Source organism: Alosa sapidissima, chromosome 1 (genome assembly GCF_018492685.1).
Source record: "Alosa sapidissima isolate fAloSap1 chromosome 1, fAloSap1.pri, whole genome shotgun sequence".
In the NCBI taxonomy this organism is placed as follows: Eukaryota; Metazoa; Chordata; class Actinopteri; order Clupeiformes; family Clupeidae; genus Alosa; species Alosa sapidissima.
In genome coordinates this window covers 5,626,857-5,647,386 of record NC_055957.1, presented here as the reverse complement: position 1 = coordinate 5,647,386, position 20,530 = coordinate 5,626,857, and the positions used below count along the sequence as shown (strand labels likewise).

The 20,530-nt window shown below is 46.5% G+C and overlaps 1 protein-coding gene and 1 long non-coding RNA gene across 3 annotated transcripts in view; both read right to left on the bottom strand.

Annotated features, from left to right (window-relative positions):
* Positions 1–5,142: 5,142 nt before the first annotated feature.
* LOC121678118 lies at positions 5,143–6,357 on the bottom strand. The gene is made up of 2 exons (XR_006021160.1): positions 6,196–6,357; positions 5,143–6,147 (listed from the first exon to the last, which is right to left on the bottom strand). It is a non-coding gene; the product is annotated as an uncharacterized LOC121678118 (long non-coding RNA).
* Positions 6,358–6,455: 98 nt separating this feature from the next.
* ppp2r5eb (protein phosphatase 2, regulatory subunit B', epsilon) overlaps positions 6,456–20,530 on the bottom strand; it is a 33,724-nt gene continuing 19,649 nt past the window's right edge. The window contains exons 1-13 of one of the 2 annotated variants that reach the window (XM_042057312.1): positions 20,272–20,449; positions 14,231–14,427; positions 13,695–13,796; positions 12,343–12,435; positions 10,370–10,500; positions 10,080–10,139; positions 9,289–9,397; positions 9,128–9,181; positions 8,678–8,728; positions 8,089–8,208; positions 7,769–7,896; positions 7,447–7,548; positions 6,456–7,110 (exon numbers count right to left, since the gene is read on the bottom strand). In XM_042057312.1, coding sequence (XP_041913246.1) covers positions 7,011–7,110; positions 7,447–7,548; positions 7,769–7,896; positions 8,089–8,208; positions 8,678–8,728; positions 9,128–9,181; positions 9,289–9,397; positions 10,080–10,139; positions 10,370–10,500; positions 12,343–12,435; positions 13,695–13,796; positions 14,231–14,356 — 1,176 coding nt within the window. In that variant the 5' untranslated portion in view covers positions 14,357–14,427; positions 20,272–20,449 and the 3' untranslated portion in view covers positions 6,456–7,010. Of the gene's footprint in view, positions 7,111–7,446; positions 7,549–7,768; positions 7,897–8,088; positions 8,209–8,677; positions 8,729–9,127; positions 9,182–9,288; positions 9,398–10,079; positions 10,140–10,369; positions 10,501–12,342; positions 12,436–13,694; positions 13,797–14,230; positions 14,428–20,271; positions 20,450–20,530 lie in introns of those variants that run through there. The other variant, XM_042057303.1, reaches the window with a different exon arrangement.

The following is a 20,530-nucleotide window of genomic DNA, read 5'->3' as shown; positions in this document are numbered from 1 at the left end:
AGTTGTTCTCGCCCCACTATTCCCATCTAAAAGTCAAATGAAACAAAATAAAAACAAATAAAAATTAAGAAGAAGAGATAAAAGAGAGGAGTTATAAAAAAGACACAGAGTGGTTTAAAACTTTAATTCAATTTTCCATTAAGACCTTGTGGGTGTAGTGTTCGAAGTTTTAAAATCCACAATCTCTCTGCTCTTTTCCTCTGTAAAATTGTCCAGCCTGGGTTCCCTTCAAGGCCACAGGCCCTCAAATGTGTGATGTTGTGTGTCTGGAAGTGTGTGACGAGGTAAGTGTTGAGTGTATTTTTGTGTATGTTGTGCAGGTGTTGTTTAAGGCGTGTGCGTAGTGTATGTCCAGTTTCCCCGATGTACAGCATGAGACAGTGAGTGCAGGTGATAACATAAACTAAATTGGGAGTGTCTAAATTTAATGGGTTAGTGGGTGCAGAACAGTGGCTATGGATATTGGTGATGAATAAGTGAGGGGTGAAATGTAGGTTTTCTTTAGGGGGTGGGAGTTGTAAGTGACGGGTGAAGGTGGTGCGTATGAGGAGGTCTTTGAGGTTTTTATTTCGTCTAAATGCAGAGATGAGTGTGTGGTGTTGGAAGGTGGGGTGTGTTGTTTGAAATTCAGTATAATGTTGTTTCAGTGTGTGGTGTAAGTGTTGTATGCCGTGTGAATAGGTGCTAATAAGGGGCAGGAGATGGGGTGGGTCAGGGTTGGGGTTAGGAAGAGGGTTGGGGTTAGGGTTAGGAAAAGGGTTGGGATTAGGGTTAGGAAGAGGGTTGGGGTTAGGGTTAGGAAAGGGGTTGGGGTTAGGAAAAGGGTTGGTATTAGGATCTGGGTTGGGGTCAGGGTTGGGGTCCGGGTTGGGGTTAAGAGGAAGGTCTGGTGTGGGAGTGGGTGATGGGCAAGTGTTTGGGGTGTATGAGTGAGTGGGAGCAAGGCCGGCCAGAGTCAAGTGTTTGATGTGGCGGAGGAAACGTTTAGAGTAGTGCCTCTTACGGAGGGCTTGAAAGAGTTGTTGTATGGCATGGTGAAGGTCTGTGGAAAAGGAGCAGATGCGATGAAAGCGGATGATTTGTGATTTAACTATGGATCTAAACGTGTGTTTGGGGTGATTACTGTGCTTGTGCAAAAGTGAGTGAGTGTCTGTGGGTTTAAAATAAACTTTGGAACTAAAAGTTTTATGTGTAGGTGAAATGGGGGTGAAAAAGATGGTGGTGTCTAGAAAATTAATCTGGATTGGGTCAATAGTGGCCTTAAGTGAGATGGATGGGTGATGTGAGTTTAAGGTGTCTAAAAAAGTGTTGAAATCCTGTAGGGGATGTGGCCAAGCTCCAATGATGTCATCCAGAAAACGAAAGTAAAAAGTGGGTTGAAGGGGGCACTTGGCTAGGGCGGCCTGCTCCCACTCACTCATGTAGATGTTGGTAGGAAGGTGCAAAGCGTTGACCCATGGCAGTCCCGTGTACTTGTAAGTAAAGTTTATTGTCAAAGTTAAAATCATTATGAGTGAGACAGATTTCTAAAAGTTGCAGGAGGATGGTGTCCGGTCTGTAAGGGTCTGGGTATTTTTGAAAAGTGTTTTGAACTGCTTGTAATCCGGCGGGGGTGTTGATATTGGTGTAAAGGCTATCTACGTCTAAAGTGAAGAGGTGACATCCAGGGTTATGGGTGGAGTTATTGAAAATGTAAATATTGGCACCAATGTGTAAAGATTGTATGAGCTGTATGGGGTGTCCAGTGTATGTTATCTTGGGTGGTGTGGAAGGTGTCTGGGGGGATAGTGGGGATGTGGGGGAAGTGGGAAGTTATAAAGTTGTTAATGTGAGTGAGATTGGCCTGCTGTTGGGTAGTGAGGCGGGGTGAAAAATTAATAAGTGGAATGTGTATGATTGCATCGGGGAAAACTGTAGAAGCATGTTTGTAGAGGATGAGGAACTGTCTGATGCTGGTGTTTTTGGGGTCGTGGTCCTTGTTGTTGAGGCCCACTGACAAAACCACCGACTTCACTTGGGGAAGGGGGGTGGTTTTCTGTAAGAGTTTGGCAAAGTGGTAGGTGGTGGCTCCGGGGTAACTGTCAATTTGTATATCGGGATGGGTGAAGGGGGAATCCTGTTGAGATTGTAATCTCCTATGAAAACTAGTGGTTTGTGTATTGAAATTGACCATTCTTCCAGTTTGTTTCTGAGGGCATGGTGGTAAGTGGGGTGGAAGAGGTGTGTAGTGGGTGGTGTGGGTTGTAGGAGGAGGTTGGAGATGGTGTGTGGTGAGGTGTGGGGTGTGGAAGGGATAGGAGGGTTGGGTGTCTCCGGCGGTCCCACAGCTTTTGATGGAGAGGGCTCAGCTGCGGTTGTGACAAATCGTTTGACTTGATGACTTGACTCTGCCCTTTCGTCATCGCCCTCTCCAGCTGTGGAGGCGCCGGAGTCTCCCTCTCCTCCTCTGGTGGGTGCTGTGGGGATAAGGAAACTATATTATCAAGTGTGTGTACTACTAAATGGTTGGGGGGTTGTGTATGTGTTGGCCTGGGTGAGTGTGTGGTGGTAGGTGGTGCCGTAAACGAACACCCATGAAACGCCATTTTCGTAAAGATGGCTGCGGCAGAGCCCGTTTCGAACATAGACAGTAAAAGATATGGACAGAGTCATCACGTAGACGGCAGTCGAGACGGGTGAAGCAAATTTCAACCGTTTTCTATTGGTCGACGAGGCTTTCTGCGCAGGCTCAGGGGACATAGATGTAACGTAGGCACATAGTCTGACTCGTGTAACTCTTGTGATAGCTGCACCAAGAGATTGGGTTAATGTAGCCCTTACTTCGTTACCACCACGTCTACATTTACTTTTCTTAAATGTCCTAGTTGTTCGTAGATAAATGTGATTTGACTGATTTCATATACACAGCACTCGCCACATCAAAACTTTGCTGAAATGTTGTGGTCCGATGTTTTCGTTCTTATCCAGAGAATACGGTTATTTTGCTCCTGTGCGACGGTTTAACCCGCTCTGGTCCCATGCTCATTACGTAAATTACGTCACTTTAGCATTGATGTCGGAAAAAAGTTTATTACTCAGCCGGTAAGTCAGTTTCGAGGTTATGACGCCAATTACACAATGTTGTATTAGTCCGAAAATAGAAAAAGTTCATACAAAGGCTTAAAACGCTTCAGCTGTAACGTTATTTGATGTCAAAGTGGCGCCAAATTCAATGGGGTTCAATGGAATGGCTAGGTGGAACTGGTCTATTTAGCCTCAGATCCGCCATAGTGTTTACGCTCTCCGAATGTTCGCCTGCCCCCTTGAAGCACTAGCCTGACATAGCCAAACTCAATTCTAGTCAGAATATGAGTCTGATACTGCTCTATTGGGACGTAATTATGGGGCGTGTTTCAACCGATACAGGGGGAGAATGCCTCTGCACTCAATTAGATAGACCTAACCTATCAGAGCAACGAAATAGTTTACGAACCATCCTTCTTCTCCACAAATGCCTTAACATTGTTTTCTGGTCAATTTCTGTTGTGCCGTCAATATCTCCTACAACACTTATTAGCGAAATCTAAGATACATAGTAGGGTAGGCTATTAGGAAAAAACTGATAGCCTATATCCCCTCCGTTTTTAAAAATAATTCTGTTGAACACTGATATGCTACAAACATGTTATAAACAGCTGGGAAAGGCTGTCGCAAATCCCTCAAACAGGTGGTCAATCAGAGATTTCAAACGAACGAGACATTCTCTGGCTGCGGTCAATTTCAAACTTTTTTGGCTGAAGTAGCTAGCCTAGCATGGGCCATTGAAATTAATGGGGGCGGGACTTAGTCACTCTATCCAGTAATATGTAATACCTTCATGCCATAAACCAATAAAAAGCATATTTTCTACGTTCTGCTTGTGTTTATGTTACGGAGCCCCTAAGGGGACATGACCAAAAAAAAATCTAAAGTTTAGTTTTATGTGCTCACGCGAAACTTTCACGTGCGCACATGAAAGTTTTGTGTGCGCACGCAAAACCTTTCCAAATGAAACTTTCACGTGAGCACATGAAACTAAATTTTAGATTTTATTTTGCTCATGTCCCCTATTATGTAGCTTATCGGACGTGTAACATTTTTGAAAGTGGAAAAAAAATGCTTCAGATAAAATAATTTGGCGGACCCCCTGCAGTACCTCAGCGGACCCCCTAGGGGTCGCGGTCCCCCGGTTGAAGATCACTGGCATACAGGAAGGGGCAGGATATGCATTTCAATGGAGGATTCCTTGAGTGCTGTGTCTCCTCATTAGAAAGTCTCTGGTTTACTCTCAACACTGACAACCCACTCAGGCCCATCCTGTAGGCCTACACACACATTAACTTTAACAAATTATTTCAAGTTTTCATCCCTCCACATACATTAACTTTAACAAAATAAGTAAGTTTTCATCCCTCCACGTACATACTCAGCATTTCTTAGCAGCAAATCCCAATATCACCCCCATCATCATCCTACACATGTTCAGATATCAAGGTCACCATGTGTGTCTCTGCTGCCATGTGTTGCATGTTGGCACCCCTTAGTGGCAGCACAAGGTACTACTAGTGCTTGTTACAAATAACACAAGCTAAATGAGAATATTAAGATCTCGTTTCCAAAACGCTATATCCACCATTTTAATGCATTTTCATATATATTTTGTTTTCTGTTTTGAAGTCATTTCAGTGGAACTGTAATTGGGTAATTGAAATTTGATGTATCTTTACTCAATCAAAACACAACACAACTGTGATTTTATTGATTACTAAGATATACAATTAAATAACATGACATTTTTTTTTTTTTCAAAAATGTATTTATAGCATTTTGGAAAAGAGCTCTTCAAATATTCTTTCAGTTCAGTAATTTCATATTTCCATGGCATAACCTCACTTACTGTAGCGAGGGCATAGAGCAGTGACCCCACCCGCTCTCAAACCCAGGTTTCCAGGGTATTAACGTGCAGCTAGACCGCAACGCCAAAGAGCCAGGCCCGTTGGTATGGCAGTCAGAACGCAGACAACACACTCACACAAAAATAAATAAATAAATAAATAAAATAAATAAATAAAAAGGAAAGGCGGCAACTAACCTCTACAAATGAAACCAATTCTGTCAGCCATCTTTATCACAAAACAGGTTTAATTTAATATCTCTTTATTTTTTAAAATAATTAAACATTTGTATTTTTCCAACCCTTTTTCCTTGTCTGTTCTCAGATGTGATTTGGGCCTTTCTGTAGCAAGAGTCTCAATGCAGCGAACAGGAAGTGTGATCTGATCAGGGTGCCCAGTCCTCCACAACCCATCCCACAATCCCTCTCTTCCCCCTACACCCCCCTCCCCCTAACGCTGGAACTAAAGAAAACTAATAGGCTAAAGGAACTTCATCAAAATTAAAAATAAAAAACAAAAACAACCAAAGGAAAAGAACTGAGAATAGGGAGAGCAGTCGCCTTGGACAGCAGGAGGCCTGGTTTCATAATCCCAGTGTGTGCGTGTGCGCGTGTGTGTCTCTCTCTCCCGGCTCCTATGGAGGCTAAATGCTAAAAGCTCTACGGGATGGAAAATAGAAATGGACTGCATTACAATAGTGTGGTAGGTTCTTAACACTGTAAGGAACACACACACACAGACCTACACCCAGACATAGTCAACAGACCGTGTGTGTGTGTGTACACATGTGTGTGATGCTATTTTTCACAACAGCAAGCCTCTCTGGTTGCATGCGGTGTTTTTGCCAGTGCTGTGTCCATGGAGACGCTGCAGGGAGGAGTTAGGCTGAAGGGCTGTTTTGTGATTCGCTCCGCAACTTAAGTCAAAAGCACTCAACCAATCAGAATCCTCACAGTGACCATGAAGTCCAGGTCAACGGAAACCATTAAACATAAAATGAAAATGAACACACAGGCCACGTACACACAACCTGACGGGAAAACTAAAATGCTGACAGTGTGTGTGTGTGTGTACCTGGTTGTTCAGGTACTCTGGTTTTTATGCCTTTTTGAATACTAGAGGGGCCAAGAGGTGTGATTTCATGAAAAACGTCCTGTCAATTCATCAGAGCTGAGAGTGCTGACAAGGTGGCGCCCTGGAGCACGGGCAGCAGACTTCTTCAGTGGGAGAAGACCTCCTCGTCTAGGCCTGAGGGCAGCAGACTTCTTTAGTGGGAGAAGACCTCCTCGTCTAGGCCTGAGGGCCTCTGCACCGCAGGCAACCCGGCCCCACACTCACGCCAGGGCCCCACACTCACACAGGCAGCCCCCTCACACATAAACACACACACACACAGAGAAAGCCCAACAGGATTCCACACACACACACACACACACACACACACACACACACACAACCATGAACCCGGGCCCCTCACACACACACACACACACACACACACACCCTACAGGGCCCCAATGGACACACACACAGGCAGGCCCCTACAGGGGCCCCACACACACAGGCAGGCCCCTACAGGGCCCCACACACACAGGCAGGCCCCCACAGGGCCCCACACACACAGGCAGGCCCCCGGGCCCCCGGGCATCGGTGAGGAGGGAGGAGAGGCGACGGAGTCCTGGGGAAGGGATGGGGGCGGGGCTCCTGGCTGGCTTCTCGTTTGTTGATTTGTGATTTCCCCCCCAAAGCAGTTCAATTGGAGTCCTATTGTGTGTCCCAAGTTCCTCTCTCTCCTTAACAGCTTTTTTTTCCTACTTTTCTCTTCCGTTTTTACTTATTTTCTTTTTCTTTTCAGCGTAATATCATTTTTTTAAAGGGGGAAAAAAAATAAAAGAGAAAAATAAAGTTATTTACAGTGCTGTTGAAATAAAGAAACAGACGTTGGGAATCTACGGTAAAGTAAGTCGCACCATACAGAACGCCACTCCAGAGCCCACTCCGCCCACAAACGGAACGTTCCGTAGTAGTGGGCGGGGCCGAGAGTGGCGAGGGGAGGAGAGGGAGAGGTGGGGTGGGTGGGGCTCCAGTGGCGCGTCGTTAAGTGGGAATGATCCCGTCGCTACGCAGGCCTCGCTTCAACTCCAAATCCTCCAGCTTCTTCCACAACTCCTCACGTTCCTTCTCCTTCTTCTTCTCCCTGCAGGGGGCGCAAGAGAGGAGGAGGAGGAGGAAGAGAGAGAGAGAGAGAGAGAGAGAGAGAGAGAGAGAGAGAGAGAGAGAGGAAGAAAAAGAGAGGAAGAGAGAGAGGGAAAGGGAGAGAGAGGGAGAGGGAGAGAGGGAGGGAGAGAAAGACAGAGAGAGAGAGAGGGAGGGAGGGAGGGAGAGTTGATGAGCAAATGAAAGACACAGAAATGGAGAATTCAGGCAGCAAACACAAGTCTTGTGAAAACCTGTGTGTGTGTTGCTGATAATCTGAATGCTATTTATTTGTGCAGCTGCTCCCACTGTGTGCGTGTGAGAGAGCATGTCTTACCTCTGGCGGTCTGACTTGTAGGTGGCTGTGAGTTCATCAAACAAAGCGCTGTTCATCTCCATAAAGGCTTTCAACACGTTGTAGACTAAAGCTACAATCGCCCTGAAAATACACACACACACACAAATATGAATCATCCGACATACAGTGAAAAGAACAGCAACAATCTAGACCATTATTATCATAATTTGTGTTTTATTTTGTCATTTAATGCAGATATGTTGGAAGGATAAAAAGTGTTTATGTCATTCAAGATTACATTCATGTCAACTGTGTGTGAGTGTGGTGTGTGTGAGTGTGGTGTGTGTGTGTGTGTACGTACGGGTTCCAGTGCTCTTTTGAGATGCGGTAAAGGCTGGCGAACATGATGGGAAGAATGACACTGGAGTTTTCCTCGATCAGACTCATGATGTACTCGTTATTCCAGTAATAGAGCGCTCGCTCTGCTACCTACAACACACACACACACAATTAATACATACACACTCACAACATAATCTGAAAACACTCACACTCAACATGTTTTACCCCACTCACATAGGACTACACACCGCATTCACACAGACAGGTAGACAGGCAGGCACACGCGCACACACACACACACACACACACACACACACACACACACACACACACACACACCTGGAAGTGGGGGCTGGACACACATCTGGAGATCTGCTTGAAGAGAGGCTCCTGGATCTTGACAAACTGCGTCGGCTCGATCACGTCTAGGATCTCCTCCAACTCGCCCAGAAACATCACCTGAGACAGGACCGCACATGCTCACAATCAACCAATCAATTCATCCAGCAGGTCATCAACAGACACCATCAACCAATCAATTCATCCAGCAGGTCATCAACAGACACTATCAACCAATCAATTCATCCAGCAGGTCATCAATAGACACTATCAACCAATCAATTCATCCAGCAGGTCATCAATAGACACTATCAACCAATCAATTCATCCATCAGTTATCTTCTTGATGCCTTCATGAAACAAGCTACACAAGCTACTGGCCTACTGGATACTGGGCAAGTGTGTGTGTGAGTATGTCTGTGTGTGAGAGAGCATCAGTGTGTGAGAGTGTGTCTGTGTGGGGGTTGTGTGTGTGAGAGCGTCTGTGTGAGAAAGTGTCTGTGTGTGAGAAAGTGTGTGAGGGTGTGTGTGTGTGTGTGTGAGAGTGTGTGTGTGTGTGTGTGTGAGAGTGTGTGTGTGTGTTCCATACCTCCTTTTGACTGCAGGTTTTTGGCCAGAATCTCAGCAGGCCTCTGATAACCTATATAGTGAGAGGGTAAAGAGTCAGAAACATGGGAGAAACATGCAACCACACACACACAATAATATACTCCTCTTCACTGGCATATCAGACAAACACGCACACACACACAATAATATATTCTTCTTCACTGGCATATCAGACACACACACACACTAATATACTCCTCTTCACTGGAATATGACACACACACACTCTAATATACTCCTCTTCACTGGTATATCAGACACACACACACACACACAATATACTCTTCTTCACTGGCATATCAGACAAACACGCACACACAATAATATACTCTTCTTCACTGGCATATCAGACAAACACGCACACACAATAATATACTCTTCTTCACTGGCATATCAGACACACACACACACGAAGTTGAGAGGGACTTACTGGTTCTGTTAGTGTTGGGTCTTTCTCTAGGAACTGTACAATACAATACGCCAGCTGCAGGAACACACACACAACGTTACACACATCACATCAACACTGACATTGTGAATCTCACACACGCGCACACACACACGCGCACACACACACACACACACACATACCTGTGCATGGAAGAGAGAGAGACTCCTGGCTGTGTGAAGAGGAATCAACACTTTGACCAGGAACTGTTTGTGCTCCGCTTTGAGCGGCAGAGCGAAGCCATTGATTATGCTGAGAGAGAGAGAGAGAGAGAGAGAGAGAGAGAGAGGGAGGGAGAGAGAGAGGGAGAGAGAGAGGGAGGGAGAGAGAGAGAGAGAGAGAGGGGGGAGGGAGAGAGAGAGAGGGGGAGAGAGAGAGAGAGAGAGAGAGAGAGGGGGGAGGGAGAGAGAGAGAGTGAGAGAGGGGGAGGGAGAGAGAGAGTGAGAGGAGGGGGAGAGAGAGAGAGAGAGGGAGGGAGAGAGTGAGAGGGGGGAGGGAGAGAGAGAGAGGGAGAGAGAGAGAGTGAGAGAGGGGGAGGGAGAGAGAGAGAGGGAGAGAGAGAGAGTGAGAGGGGGAGGGAGAGAGAGAGGGGGAGAGAGAGAGAGAGAGAGAGAGAGGGGGGAGGGAGAGAGAGAGAGGGAGAGAGAGAGAGTGAGAGAGGGGGAGGGAGAGAGAGAGGGGGAGAGAGAGAGAGTGAGAGAGGGGGAGGGAGGGGGAGAGAAAGAGAGAGTGAGAGAGAGGGGGGAGCAAGAGGAAAAGAGAGAGAAAGAGAGAGCAAGAGGGAGAGAGAGAGAGTTAAACCTTTGACAAGGAATAAGTGAACATAACACACATGCAAAACACCACAGGTCACATTGGAGACGCAGGCACACACACACACACACACACACACACCACACACACGGTTTAGAAAGGACTCAAAAAGGGCACTTACCTTCCCAAGATCTCCAACAACTCAGCTACCCCATTGAAGTGCTCAGTTTCATAAACAAAACTGCAGGTGAGGAGAGAAAGAGATCAGACATCAATGTCACTTCACCAAGCTCTCACAGAACGCCCCAAAGGCCACTTCACCAAGAACTCACAGAACGCCTTAAATGCCACTACACCAAGAACTCACAGAACGCCTTAAATGCCACTACACCAAGAACTCACAGAACGCCTTAAATGCCACTACACCAAGCGCTCACAGAACATATCAAAATGTAAAAGAAGAGTTCTCACCGTAGAAAAATATTATTTATCTGTTTTCGTATAAAAGCCCTCAGCCCCAGGAATTTTCCGTAGATTCTGTGTAAGACTGTCTTCAGGTAGTCTCTCTCCCTTGGGTCCTCACTGTCGAACAGCTCCAGCAGCTACAGGGGGAGGGAGGGAGAGAGAGGAAGAGAGAGAGAGAGAGGAAGAGAGGGAGGGAGAGAGGGAGAGAGAGAGGAAGAAAAAGAGAGAGAGGAAGAGAGAGGGAGTGAAAGAGAGGAAGAGAGAGATTAAAAAAAGTGATGAAGTTGGAGATAAAAAGATATGAATTTTAAATCCCAACACTTCTGATTGAGATATGGTTTATGAATTTTAAATCCTAACACTTCTGATTGAGATATGGTTTATGAATTTTAAATCCCAACACTTCTGATTGAGATATGGTTTATGAATTTTAAATCCTAACACTTCTGATTGAGTTATGGATTTTGTGCTGCCATCACACCCAATCAAACTTAACACAGCAACTTCAAAGATCACTGTTGGACCAAACGGCCAGAATTTAGCACTGCTACATTCATGATGCACTGTTTAAAGGAGAATTCCGGTGTGATATTGACCTAAAGTGTATCGAAACATGATACCGAGTGTGAACGTATGTCTCATAGCCCATCTCGGCTTGTCCCCTGCACTCCAAAATCTGGCGCTAGTTAGCCGATGCTACCATCTTTTTCAATAGTGGTGCTTCGGCATCGGGCTAGCCATGCAAATAAATCACTGTTTTACACCCATTTACGAGGCTCAATGTATCTCCACACTTCATTGGTAGACTTCCGAGGGCCCTGACATTTAAAACGAGACATTGAGAACTTTGAAAAAGCACTGGTAGTTTACTTATCATCTTACCATCTTGAATTTAGTCACGATAAGTCGAGCAACGAGTAAGAATGAACAGCTATGATAAGGGATCAGATTCCAAAAATAATTCAGTGGAAATGCATGGATTCCAGTTGCTGCTACTGGAAGAAACTGGAATCCATGCATTTCCACTGAATTATTTTTGGAATCTGATCCCTTATCATACCTGTTCATTCTTACTCGTTGCTCGACTTATCGTGACTAAATTCAAGATGGCTGCAAACGTTAAACTTCGTGAAGATACTGTCTGTATAAATCGTCTTGTAAGTAAACTACCAGTGCTTTTTCAAAGTTCTCAATGTCTCGTTTTAAATGTCAGGGCCCTAGGAAGTCTACCAATGAAGTGTGGAGATACATTGAGCCTCGTAAATGGGTGTAAAACAGTGATTTATTTGCATGGCTAGCCCGATGCCGAAGCACCACTACTGAAAAAGTTGTTGGTAGCATCGGCTAACTAGCGCCAGATTTTGGAGTGCAGGGGACAAGTCGAGATGGGCTATGAGACATACGTTCACACTCGGTATCATGTTTCAATACACTTTAGGTCAATATCACACCGGAATTCTCCTTTAATGGCTGTGTCAAGATTGTAACAAAGGTACATGTCGCTGTTAAGAAAAGTCTCAACAAACGATAACATTTTTTCATTGTGTTTCAGCTTTCATGGAGGAAACATGTATGAGTATAAGTATAAGTATAAATACTCTTTTGATCCCGTGAGGGAAATTTGGTCTCTGCATTTATCCCAACCGTGAATTGGTGGAACACACTCAGCACAGTAAGGTGAAAAACACACTAATCCCATTGCAGTGAGCTGCCTGCAACAGCGGCGCTCGGGGAGCAGTGAGGGGTTAGGTACCTTGCTTAAGGGCACTTCAGCCGTTCCTACTAGTCGGGGTCCAAACCGGCAACCCTCCGGTTACAAGTCCGAAGTGCTAACCAGTAGGCCACGGCTGCCCCAATGACTCATGTATGACTCATTTCACAGCTTTCAAGTCCACCATCTTTGTGTATTTCATCTTGTTGTGAGAAAATAGAAAAGTGTTGCGACTGCAATGCGTGTCGTGTGTTGTTAAACCACTCACCTGTAAAACAAATTTCTGGTCTATGTACTTTTTGGCGATGCTGGGCTGGAACTCCTGGCTCTCCAGGAACCGTATGAAGAACTCATACACCAGCTGCAGAGGGGAGAGGAAGAGAGAGAGAGAGGAGAGGAGGAGGGAGGAGGGGGGGTTGGAAAGACAGAAGAGAGAGAGGAGGGAGGAGAGAGAGGAGAGGAGGGGAGGAGAGGAGGGGAGGAGAGAAAGGAGAGGAGGGGAGGAGAGAGAGGAGAGGAGAGAGAGGAGAGGAGGGGAGGAGAGAGAGAGGAGAGGAGGGGAGGAGAGAGGAGGAATGGGTTGGAAAGACAGAAGTAGAAAGAGAGGGAGGGAGGGAGGGAGGAGAAAGAGAGAGAGGGAGAGGAGAGAGAGGATGGGTAGGGGGATTGGGTTGGGGAGAAAGAAAGAGAGAAATAAGTAAAGGAGAGAAAGAGGGAAGAGAAGAGAGAAAGAGAAAGGAGGAATGGGGAATGGAGAGAGGGAGAAAGAGGGTAGAAAGGAAGTATGGAGAGAGATTAAGACAGATGATGGGGTTAAGGAGCAGGACCGATGACATCACAGGCCCATAGACCAGTAGGGACAGGAGAACAGGTCATCAGGGTCAGAGGTCAACTGACATCACAAGGTCACCGTGACAGCATGAGGGGGGGTCGTTACCATGACAACTCGGGTAAAGCACTGAGCAGGGGTACAGTTTGTAAGGCGGCCATCTCCAGGGAGCCACAGTGTGTGTGTGTGTGTGTGTGTGTGTGTGCGCATGTGCGCATGTGTGTGCGCGTGTGCGCATGTGTGTGTGTGTGGTGTGTGTGTTGGGGGCCAGTAGGACCGCACACAAGGTGGGGGTAGGGTAGTGAAAGAAAGCTGAAGATTTACCAGGAAGATTCTCCTTGAGATATGAATCTCATTTCTAAAGGAGTCCTGGAGGCAGGGGTACACAAACAAGGGAGTAAGACGGTGAGCGCGCACCTACTGCCCAATCAACTCAAACAAACAAACAAACAAACAAACAAACAAACAAACAACTAGAAAACAGAAGTAAACAAACAAACATGGACTATGTCAGCCAGGGGTTCTCACAGTGGGGAGAGACACACTAGGCTTCAAAACTGAGGGACAGCAAGCACACACATGCAAACCACCGCGCGCACACACACACAGGTACACACACACACACACGTACACACAGGTAAAGACTTGAAGCCTCCAGTGTGACAACTGTCCTCAGGATCTCTTTCTCTCTCATACACATACGTGTAAGTTTGGCCTTCAGGCCTCCAGTGTAGGTTCGTCCTCCTTAGGATGCCCCTCGCTCGCTCCCTTGCTCTCTCACACACACGCACCTGTAAGTGTGGCCATGATGCCTCCAGTGTGGGTTCATCCTCCTCAGGATCAAACTCGTTGCTGTCGCTGGGCGGGAGCGTTCGAAATATGTTATAGGACACCTTAGAGAGAGAGAGAGAGAGAGAGAGAGAGAGAGAGAGAGAGAGAGAGAGAGAGAGAGAGAGAGAGAGAGAGAGAGAGAGAGAGAGAGAGAGAGAGAGAGAGAGACACACACACAGTGAAACATGGTTCTTCCTCTGGGTTTGTAAGTACAAAGTAGTATTACTAACAAGATGTGCGTTTTCTGTGTGTGCGTGTAGATGTAGTAAGATGTGTTTTCCATGTGTGTGTGTCTGCATGAACATGCATGCGCGCGCGTGTGTGTGTGTGTCTAAGTACTAAGTATAAGTGTGCACATGTCTGTGTATATGCATGTGTGCGTGCTCTCACCATCTTGACCACATCTGGGTATGCCTGTGTGTGTGTGTGTGTGTGTGTGTGTGTGTGTGTGTGTGTGTGTGTGTGTGTGTGTGTGTGTGTGTGTGTGTGCGCTCACCATCTTGACCACCTCTGGGTAGGCCTGCTCAGTGAGGTACCCCCGGCTGACGGTGACGTAGTCCACCAGCTCGTTGAGGGTGGAGCGCTTGTACTCCTTCATCTTCAGGTCCGACAGCGTGTCCATGAAGTCAAACACAGTACAACACTGCTGCAGCTTCTTCAAGAACAGCTCCGGCTGCTCCACTGCTGGGACATCTGACATACGCACACACACACACAGAGAGTGGGGTTAGTGTGTGTGTGAGTGTGTGTGTGTGAGTGCGTGTCCATAAAGTCAAACACAGTACAACACTGCTGCAGCTTCTTCAAGAACAGCTCCGGCTGCTCCACTGACCTATCTGACAAACACACACGTGTGTGTGTCCTAGGGCAGTATGGGCTGCGGACCAGCACCGTTGCGCAATGCGAAGACTGCTGGTCCGCGGAGTGAAATTAGGCCCAGTGCTTCGTCTGAATTTGCTGTGCAATTGATCAAGGAACCGCGGAACGACAGAAAAAGAAAACAAATGTTACTGCAATCAGGAGGAAATACTTGCTATCTCGATGTCATTAAACATAGAGCCATACAATTAAGTGTTGGTATGAACACTCATTCAATGCATGCGTGTGCACGACAGAAACTGAAACTACCTGATAACGTTGGAAGCAAAGCTCCGCTTCAACCTGTTGGAAGGCTATTTAATTATTTAACGGCGTTTAATAGAACGACGTGGATTCTTGCAACTTCCATAGAAACAGAGCAGAGACCGTAGAATACACTGTCTAGCATTGAGTAGACCTAGGACTAGGCCTAGGCCTAGGCTTTGAATAGAACGTGGTCAAAAGCTATTATAGCCTTACTGTTAAAGATCTCCAGATCAGAGATTAACACTTATCTGCTCCACCGTTTACCATACACAAAAGGTGGTATTGTGTTTCCTGAATGAAAATTCATAAAAAAAAAACATGTCTTTTTTCTCCATTTGCCTACCAGTGTATGATGCTTGCATGAGGGAAACATTCCAAAACAGCACCCATATAATTGCTGTTGTATTTCTCATGCAAGCATAATGCAACCATGCAAAAGCAATAAACTATAGTAATTATTATCTTACATTAGTAAAGCTAATAGCTAGCTTTAGCTAAGCCTATTATTAGATCACACATAGCTAAACGATTAATTTGGCCCTGGCTACCACTCTGCTTCCTAGATGACTTGAATTCTGGAATCCAGTGCATGTTTTCCGTCACCTGCTCACGCTGCACCCCACAACGTCACCTGCTCACGCCTGCACCCCACGTCGTCACCTGCTCACGGCGCACCCCACGAACGCCGACGTTGTTGACTTATAACCAACATTGTTGATTTATAACCGACGTTGTTGACTTTATTGACTAATTGTTGCAGCCCTAGTGCTCATGAAGTCCAACACAGTACCACACTTCTGTAACTTCGGTGCAAGGAAATCTGAGTGAGGTAAGTGTGTGTGTGTGTGTGTGTGTGTGTGTGTGTGTGTGTGTGAGTGAGTGTGTTCCACCAGCTGAGCTTAAAAGGATGATTGGAATTTTAGCGCAGAGAACACATCTTCATTTACTAGAACACACATTCACAGCACTCACTCACACACACACACAAACACACATGTGACCCTAAGTGGAAAAATCTGGTGCAGGCCAAAGGTCTGACGCACTCTAATTAAAATGTGTGTGTGTGTGTGTGTGTGTGTGTGTGTGTGTGTGTGTGTGTGTGTGTGTGAGTGTCTCTCTCTCCTTTCAGAGCAGCACGCCAAAAAAATGTTAAAAAACACACATGCGCGCACACACACGCACACACACACACACACACACACACAGTTAATCAGACTCAATCAATCAGTCAATTAGAGTGAGAGTTCCCAGTGTGTGTGCGTGCATCTCCTTCTGGGCACCCAGTTGGCAGAGAGCGGGTGGCATCCTGTGCCAGTGGGAGACGTCACATCACTGATAATCACCTGCCCCGCCATCATTAGCACAATGCCACAGCAGGACACCACTGAGCGCGCACACACACACACACACACACACACACACAGTCTGTATTCCAGCTGTGCACACACAGGTGGCGTGCACTGCATGTTCCTGCAGGTGTGGGAACGCAAGCCTCCCATGTGTAGTTCCACAGACAACAACGTCCTGATTTCAACCGGCAGGTTCTAAACCAGTGGGTTCCCCTCACTGCAGCGTGCCTTGGTGGGCTGGTTCTCTCTAGAACGCCAGAGGCTCGGGAGAACAGCGGACTGTATGTTCCCTGGTGGGCCGGTTCTGTCTAGAACGCAAGGGGAGAACTGTGGACTGTGTGTTCTCTCCATATGCTCCTCATCTCACTGCAAATGGAACTCCCGGAAACCATCGGACATATTAAGTGACCACCAGCATGTGCCAAATACTCCAACACACACGCACACACACACACGCAGGACTAAACCTGAAGACTGAAATGGAACAGGAACGCCACCCCTCCTCTCCATACACACACACACACACACACACACCACACGGACATTAAGTCTGGGATGGCACAAGGAAAGGAAACTTTACACCTCTCCAAAGACGCGCTCTCTCACACACACACTAGGGGTGTAACGGTACATGTATTCGTGCGGGCGTCACGGTTCGGTGCATGAATTTACACGGAGAATACACGGTATAAAAATAAATAAAACTTGCAGCACACGAATTAATACAATGCGGAACTACTGTTCGATAAGCGAGTTCATTAGGGACACCGAATCTGTAGTTTACTGTCTATGATATGTAGTCCCGCTTTAGCTCTGTGAAGCTCTCATTGGCGCAAACGTAGCCGAGGTCCGCCTACGTAGGCTACAGTTTTTTGTCAGGTCGGCGGTCGAGTAAGTCAGTCAGAGATAGCAGCACCACTGGTAAGGCGAGTGGTGGTGAGAGAGAAGAGAGAGGTTTCTTTAAAATCGCAAGTTTGGGAAAACTTCGGTTTCCCAGTCAGTTACAGACGAGAGAGTGGTGGATAAGACTGTGTCGGCAATGTTTCATCAGTTGTTGGGTATGTGAGTGGAAATACATTGAACATGCTAATACACATACGACTCCATCACCCAGAAGTAGGTCTACCAATCACTGGAACGAGACAAAAAACATCTCCCTGCATTTCTTACCAGCCTTTAGATACACATCCAAATAGGGCCAAAATCTATGGCTCAAAATGATGTTGTAATGATGGAAAGCAAACTGTGTGGTGATCACCTTTATGTGCGGGTAACTTGTGTTGTGCTCTCACATGAAGAGCTGGCAGTAAGTGTCAAGAGTCAACGCTAACCAGGCTAATAAACAAACCATGCGAACGGTAGTCAGAAGTCATGTGACTTCTACGGTAGTTAGGATAGTCCGTTTATGAAACAAAAGGAGCAATTTCGTTTTTTTTAAAAAGAAAAGCAAAATAGTGTGACATTTTCACAGTTAGTAGATTATTATACACACTGGAAAATATTGAGGCAAACTGTAGACCCTTCCATATACAACCAAACACGGATGTTGAAGGTCTCGCCTAAGTGTCTCCCCTAACACACACCCTCATATAATTATGCACACACGCAGACGCATATGCTGATGGACAGACATACGCACGCACACACACACGCGCACACACACACACACACACACAAAGCTGAAGCGAGTCCGACTGAGACAGAGCATGGGGGCTGCATTCAGGGCCACTAAGGGGGAAAGCCCCCATTCTATAAGTGGAAGAGTGGTTTAGAGTTACTGCTGCGTGTGTGTGTGTGTGTGTGTGTGTGTGTGTGTGTGTGTGTGTGTGTGTGTCGGAGAGGCCACGGTGCATGGCTTGAAATAGAGAGTGGTATGGGTGCTCTTTGTGTGTGCTGTGTGTGTGTTACCGAGCGGAAAACAGAAGTGAAGGGCCTTGAGAAAGGAGGGTTGGGATAAGAGAGCGAGAGAGAGAGAGAGAGAGAGAGAGAGAGAGAGAGAGAGAGAGAGAAAAGGCAAAAGAAAGGGGTAGAGAGGGAGAGAGAGGAAAGTGGAGAGTAAGCGTGTATGTGTGTGTGTGTGTGTGTGTATGTGTGTGTGAGCTGTTCCGACAGGTGGACAGAGAAGGTGACTGTGCCAGCACCTAAATCGAAGGATATGTACTGTATGAGCACGACCACACAAAAACCACACACACACACACACAACACCTGAGTGAATGCACAAGTCCACACACGGAAAAAAACAAACATTCACCCAAAACGCATGCGCTAATGTACACATACACTCACTAACCAAAACTGGTTATTGCACACACATATCTACTTACACACCTTCTCACTATCTAACACAGGGCTCAGTGTTGTGATGTAGAATCATAATCGTGAGAGCATGTTGTGGTCAGCACACCGCTGGACACATAGACAGACCCAGGCTACAGTCAGAGCTGCTCTGGGCTAGGATGCTAAATGCTAGGATGCTAAAATGCTAGGAGGCTAACTGCTAGGTGGCTAAATGCTAGGAGGCTAAATGCTACTCACGCTAATGGGACTGATTCACTCAGCTGTTGATCTCTTACACTGTTCCTTTGTTGACATGATCACTACCTTACTGAGAGATGGCAGTACAGCACACGGCAGCGACAGTGTTGGAGGAAGAGACTCCCTCTCTAGATACGAGGTCAGCTTTTTCTAAACTGCAGGAGCTCTTCACATGTAAAGACTGGAAAGCTCTGCTCCACTATTTACTGAGGGCACTTATCAGCAAGGTGTAGCAGGTTAGGTAGACCTCGCTAAAGTAGAAGTATGGTATTTATCAGCAAGGTGCTAGCAGGTTAGGTAGACCTCGCTAAAGTAGAAGTATGGTATTTATCAGCAAGGTGTAGCAGGTTAGGTAGACCTCGCTAAAGTAGAAGTATCTATCAGCAAGGTGTAGCAGGTTAGGTAGACCTCGCTAAAGTAGAAGTATGGTATTTATCAGCAAGGTGTAGCAGGTTAGGTAGACCTCGCTAAAGTAGAAGTATCTATCAGCAAGGTGTAGCAGGTTAGGTAGACCTCGCTAAAGTAGAAGTATGGTATTTATCAGCAAGGTGTAGCAGGTTAGGTAGACCTCGCTAAAGTAGAAGTATCTATCAGCAAGGTGTAGCAGGTTAGGTAGACCTCGCTAAAGTAGAAGTATGGTATTTATCAGCAAGGTGTACCTCGCAGAAGTACGACGCAGTAGAAGTAGATATGAGATATGATATAAGAACATGTTTCTGATGTGCACTCTGAGCCTCACCCTTGCTGGGAGAAGACTTGGCCTGGGGCCAGGGTGCATGGGGCAGATGGGCATCATGGCACAGGGTGCATGGGGCAGATAGGCATCATGGCACAGGGTGCATGGGGCAGATGGGCATCATGGCACAGGGTGCATGGGGCAGATGGGGTACCAGGGGGCAACTCTCTGCCTCACTCACCCCAGATAGACGTGGAAATCTGCCCGAGCGGCACCCTTCCCAGCTACCCAACGGCATTATTCTTAACACTGACACCATAGACTGAAGTATTTCCTTACCAAACAGCAAAGCCTCATCAAACACACACACACACACACACACATACACAGCCAAAGCAGATTAAACTATGCCAAACTAATCAGTCTTCAGTTTATCCAAATTTACTAAGTACAACTTTACTAAGTACTAGGTAAACCTAACTAGCCAAACTTGTGATTCAACTCACTTGGCAAATCTTCTCATCAAAGTTCTGGGCTAAATCAAATAAAACTTCAACTGGTCTGAACAGAAAATCAAAATTCAACAAACCTATGTAGCTAGTAAATGAACAGACTGGTAGGCAGTAAACAACCTTGAGCTAGGGTAAGCTGCTAACCACACTTTAGCCTAGACAAACTTCTAGCGTGGAAGACAGCTAATACAGCCTGCTCTGACCTGCATACCCTAACCAACCCAGAGCAAACCTACACACACAGACATACGTGCAAACACAAAGACACACACACAGAGTGGCTGGCTGGTTTAGGTATATCCACACGCACACACACACCACCAATACGAGCACTCACTTGACCAGCTCTGCGTGGCAGTCCTTGTGCAGTACTGTCCTGTAGCGAGGCTGGCTTGATGGGGGGGAGATTGTGTTCAAAGTAGATCCGTCCGATCCACAGTTGCCCAGCAGCTCCTGAACTGGGACGCTGAGCAGCAGTGTTTGTGTGTATGGCTATGGCTGTTGCTGTGTGTGTGTGTGTGTGTGTGTGTGTGTGTGTGTGTGTGTGTGTGTGTGTGTGTGTGTGTGTGTGTGCGTGCCATAGAGGGAAGGAGGGG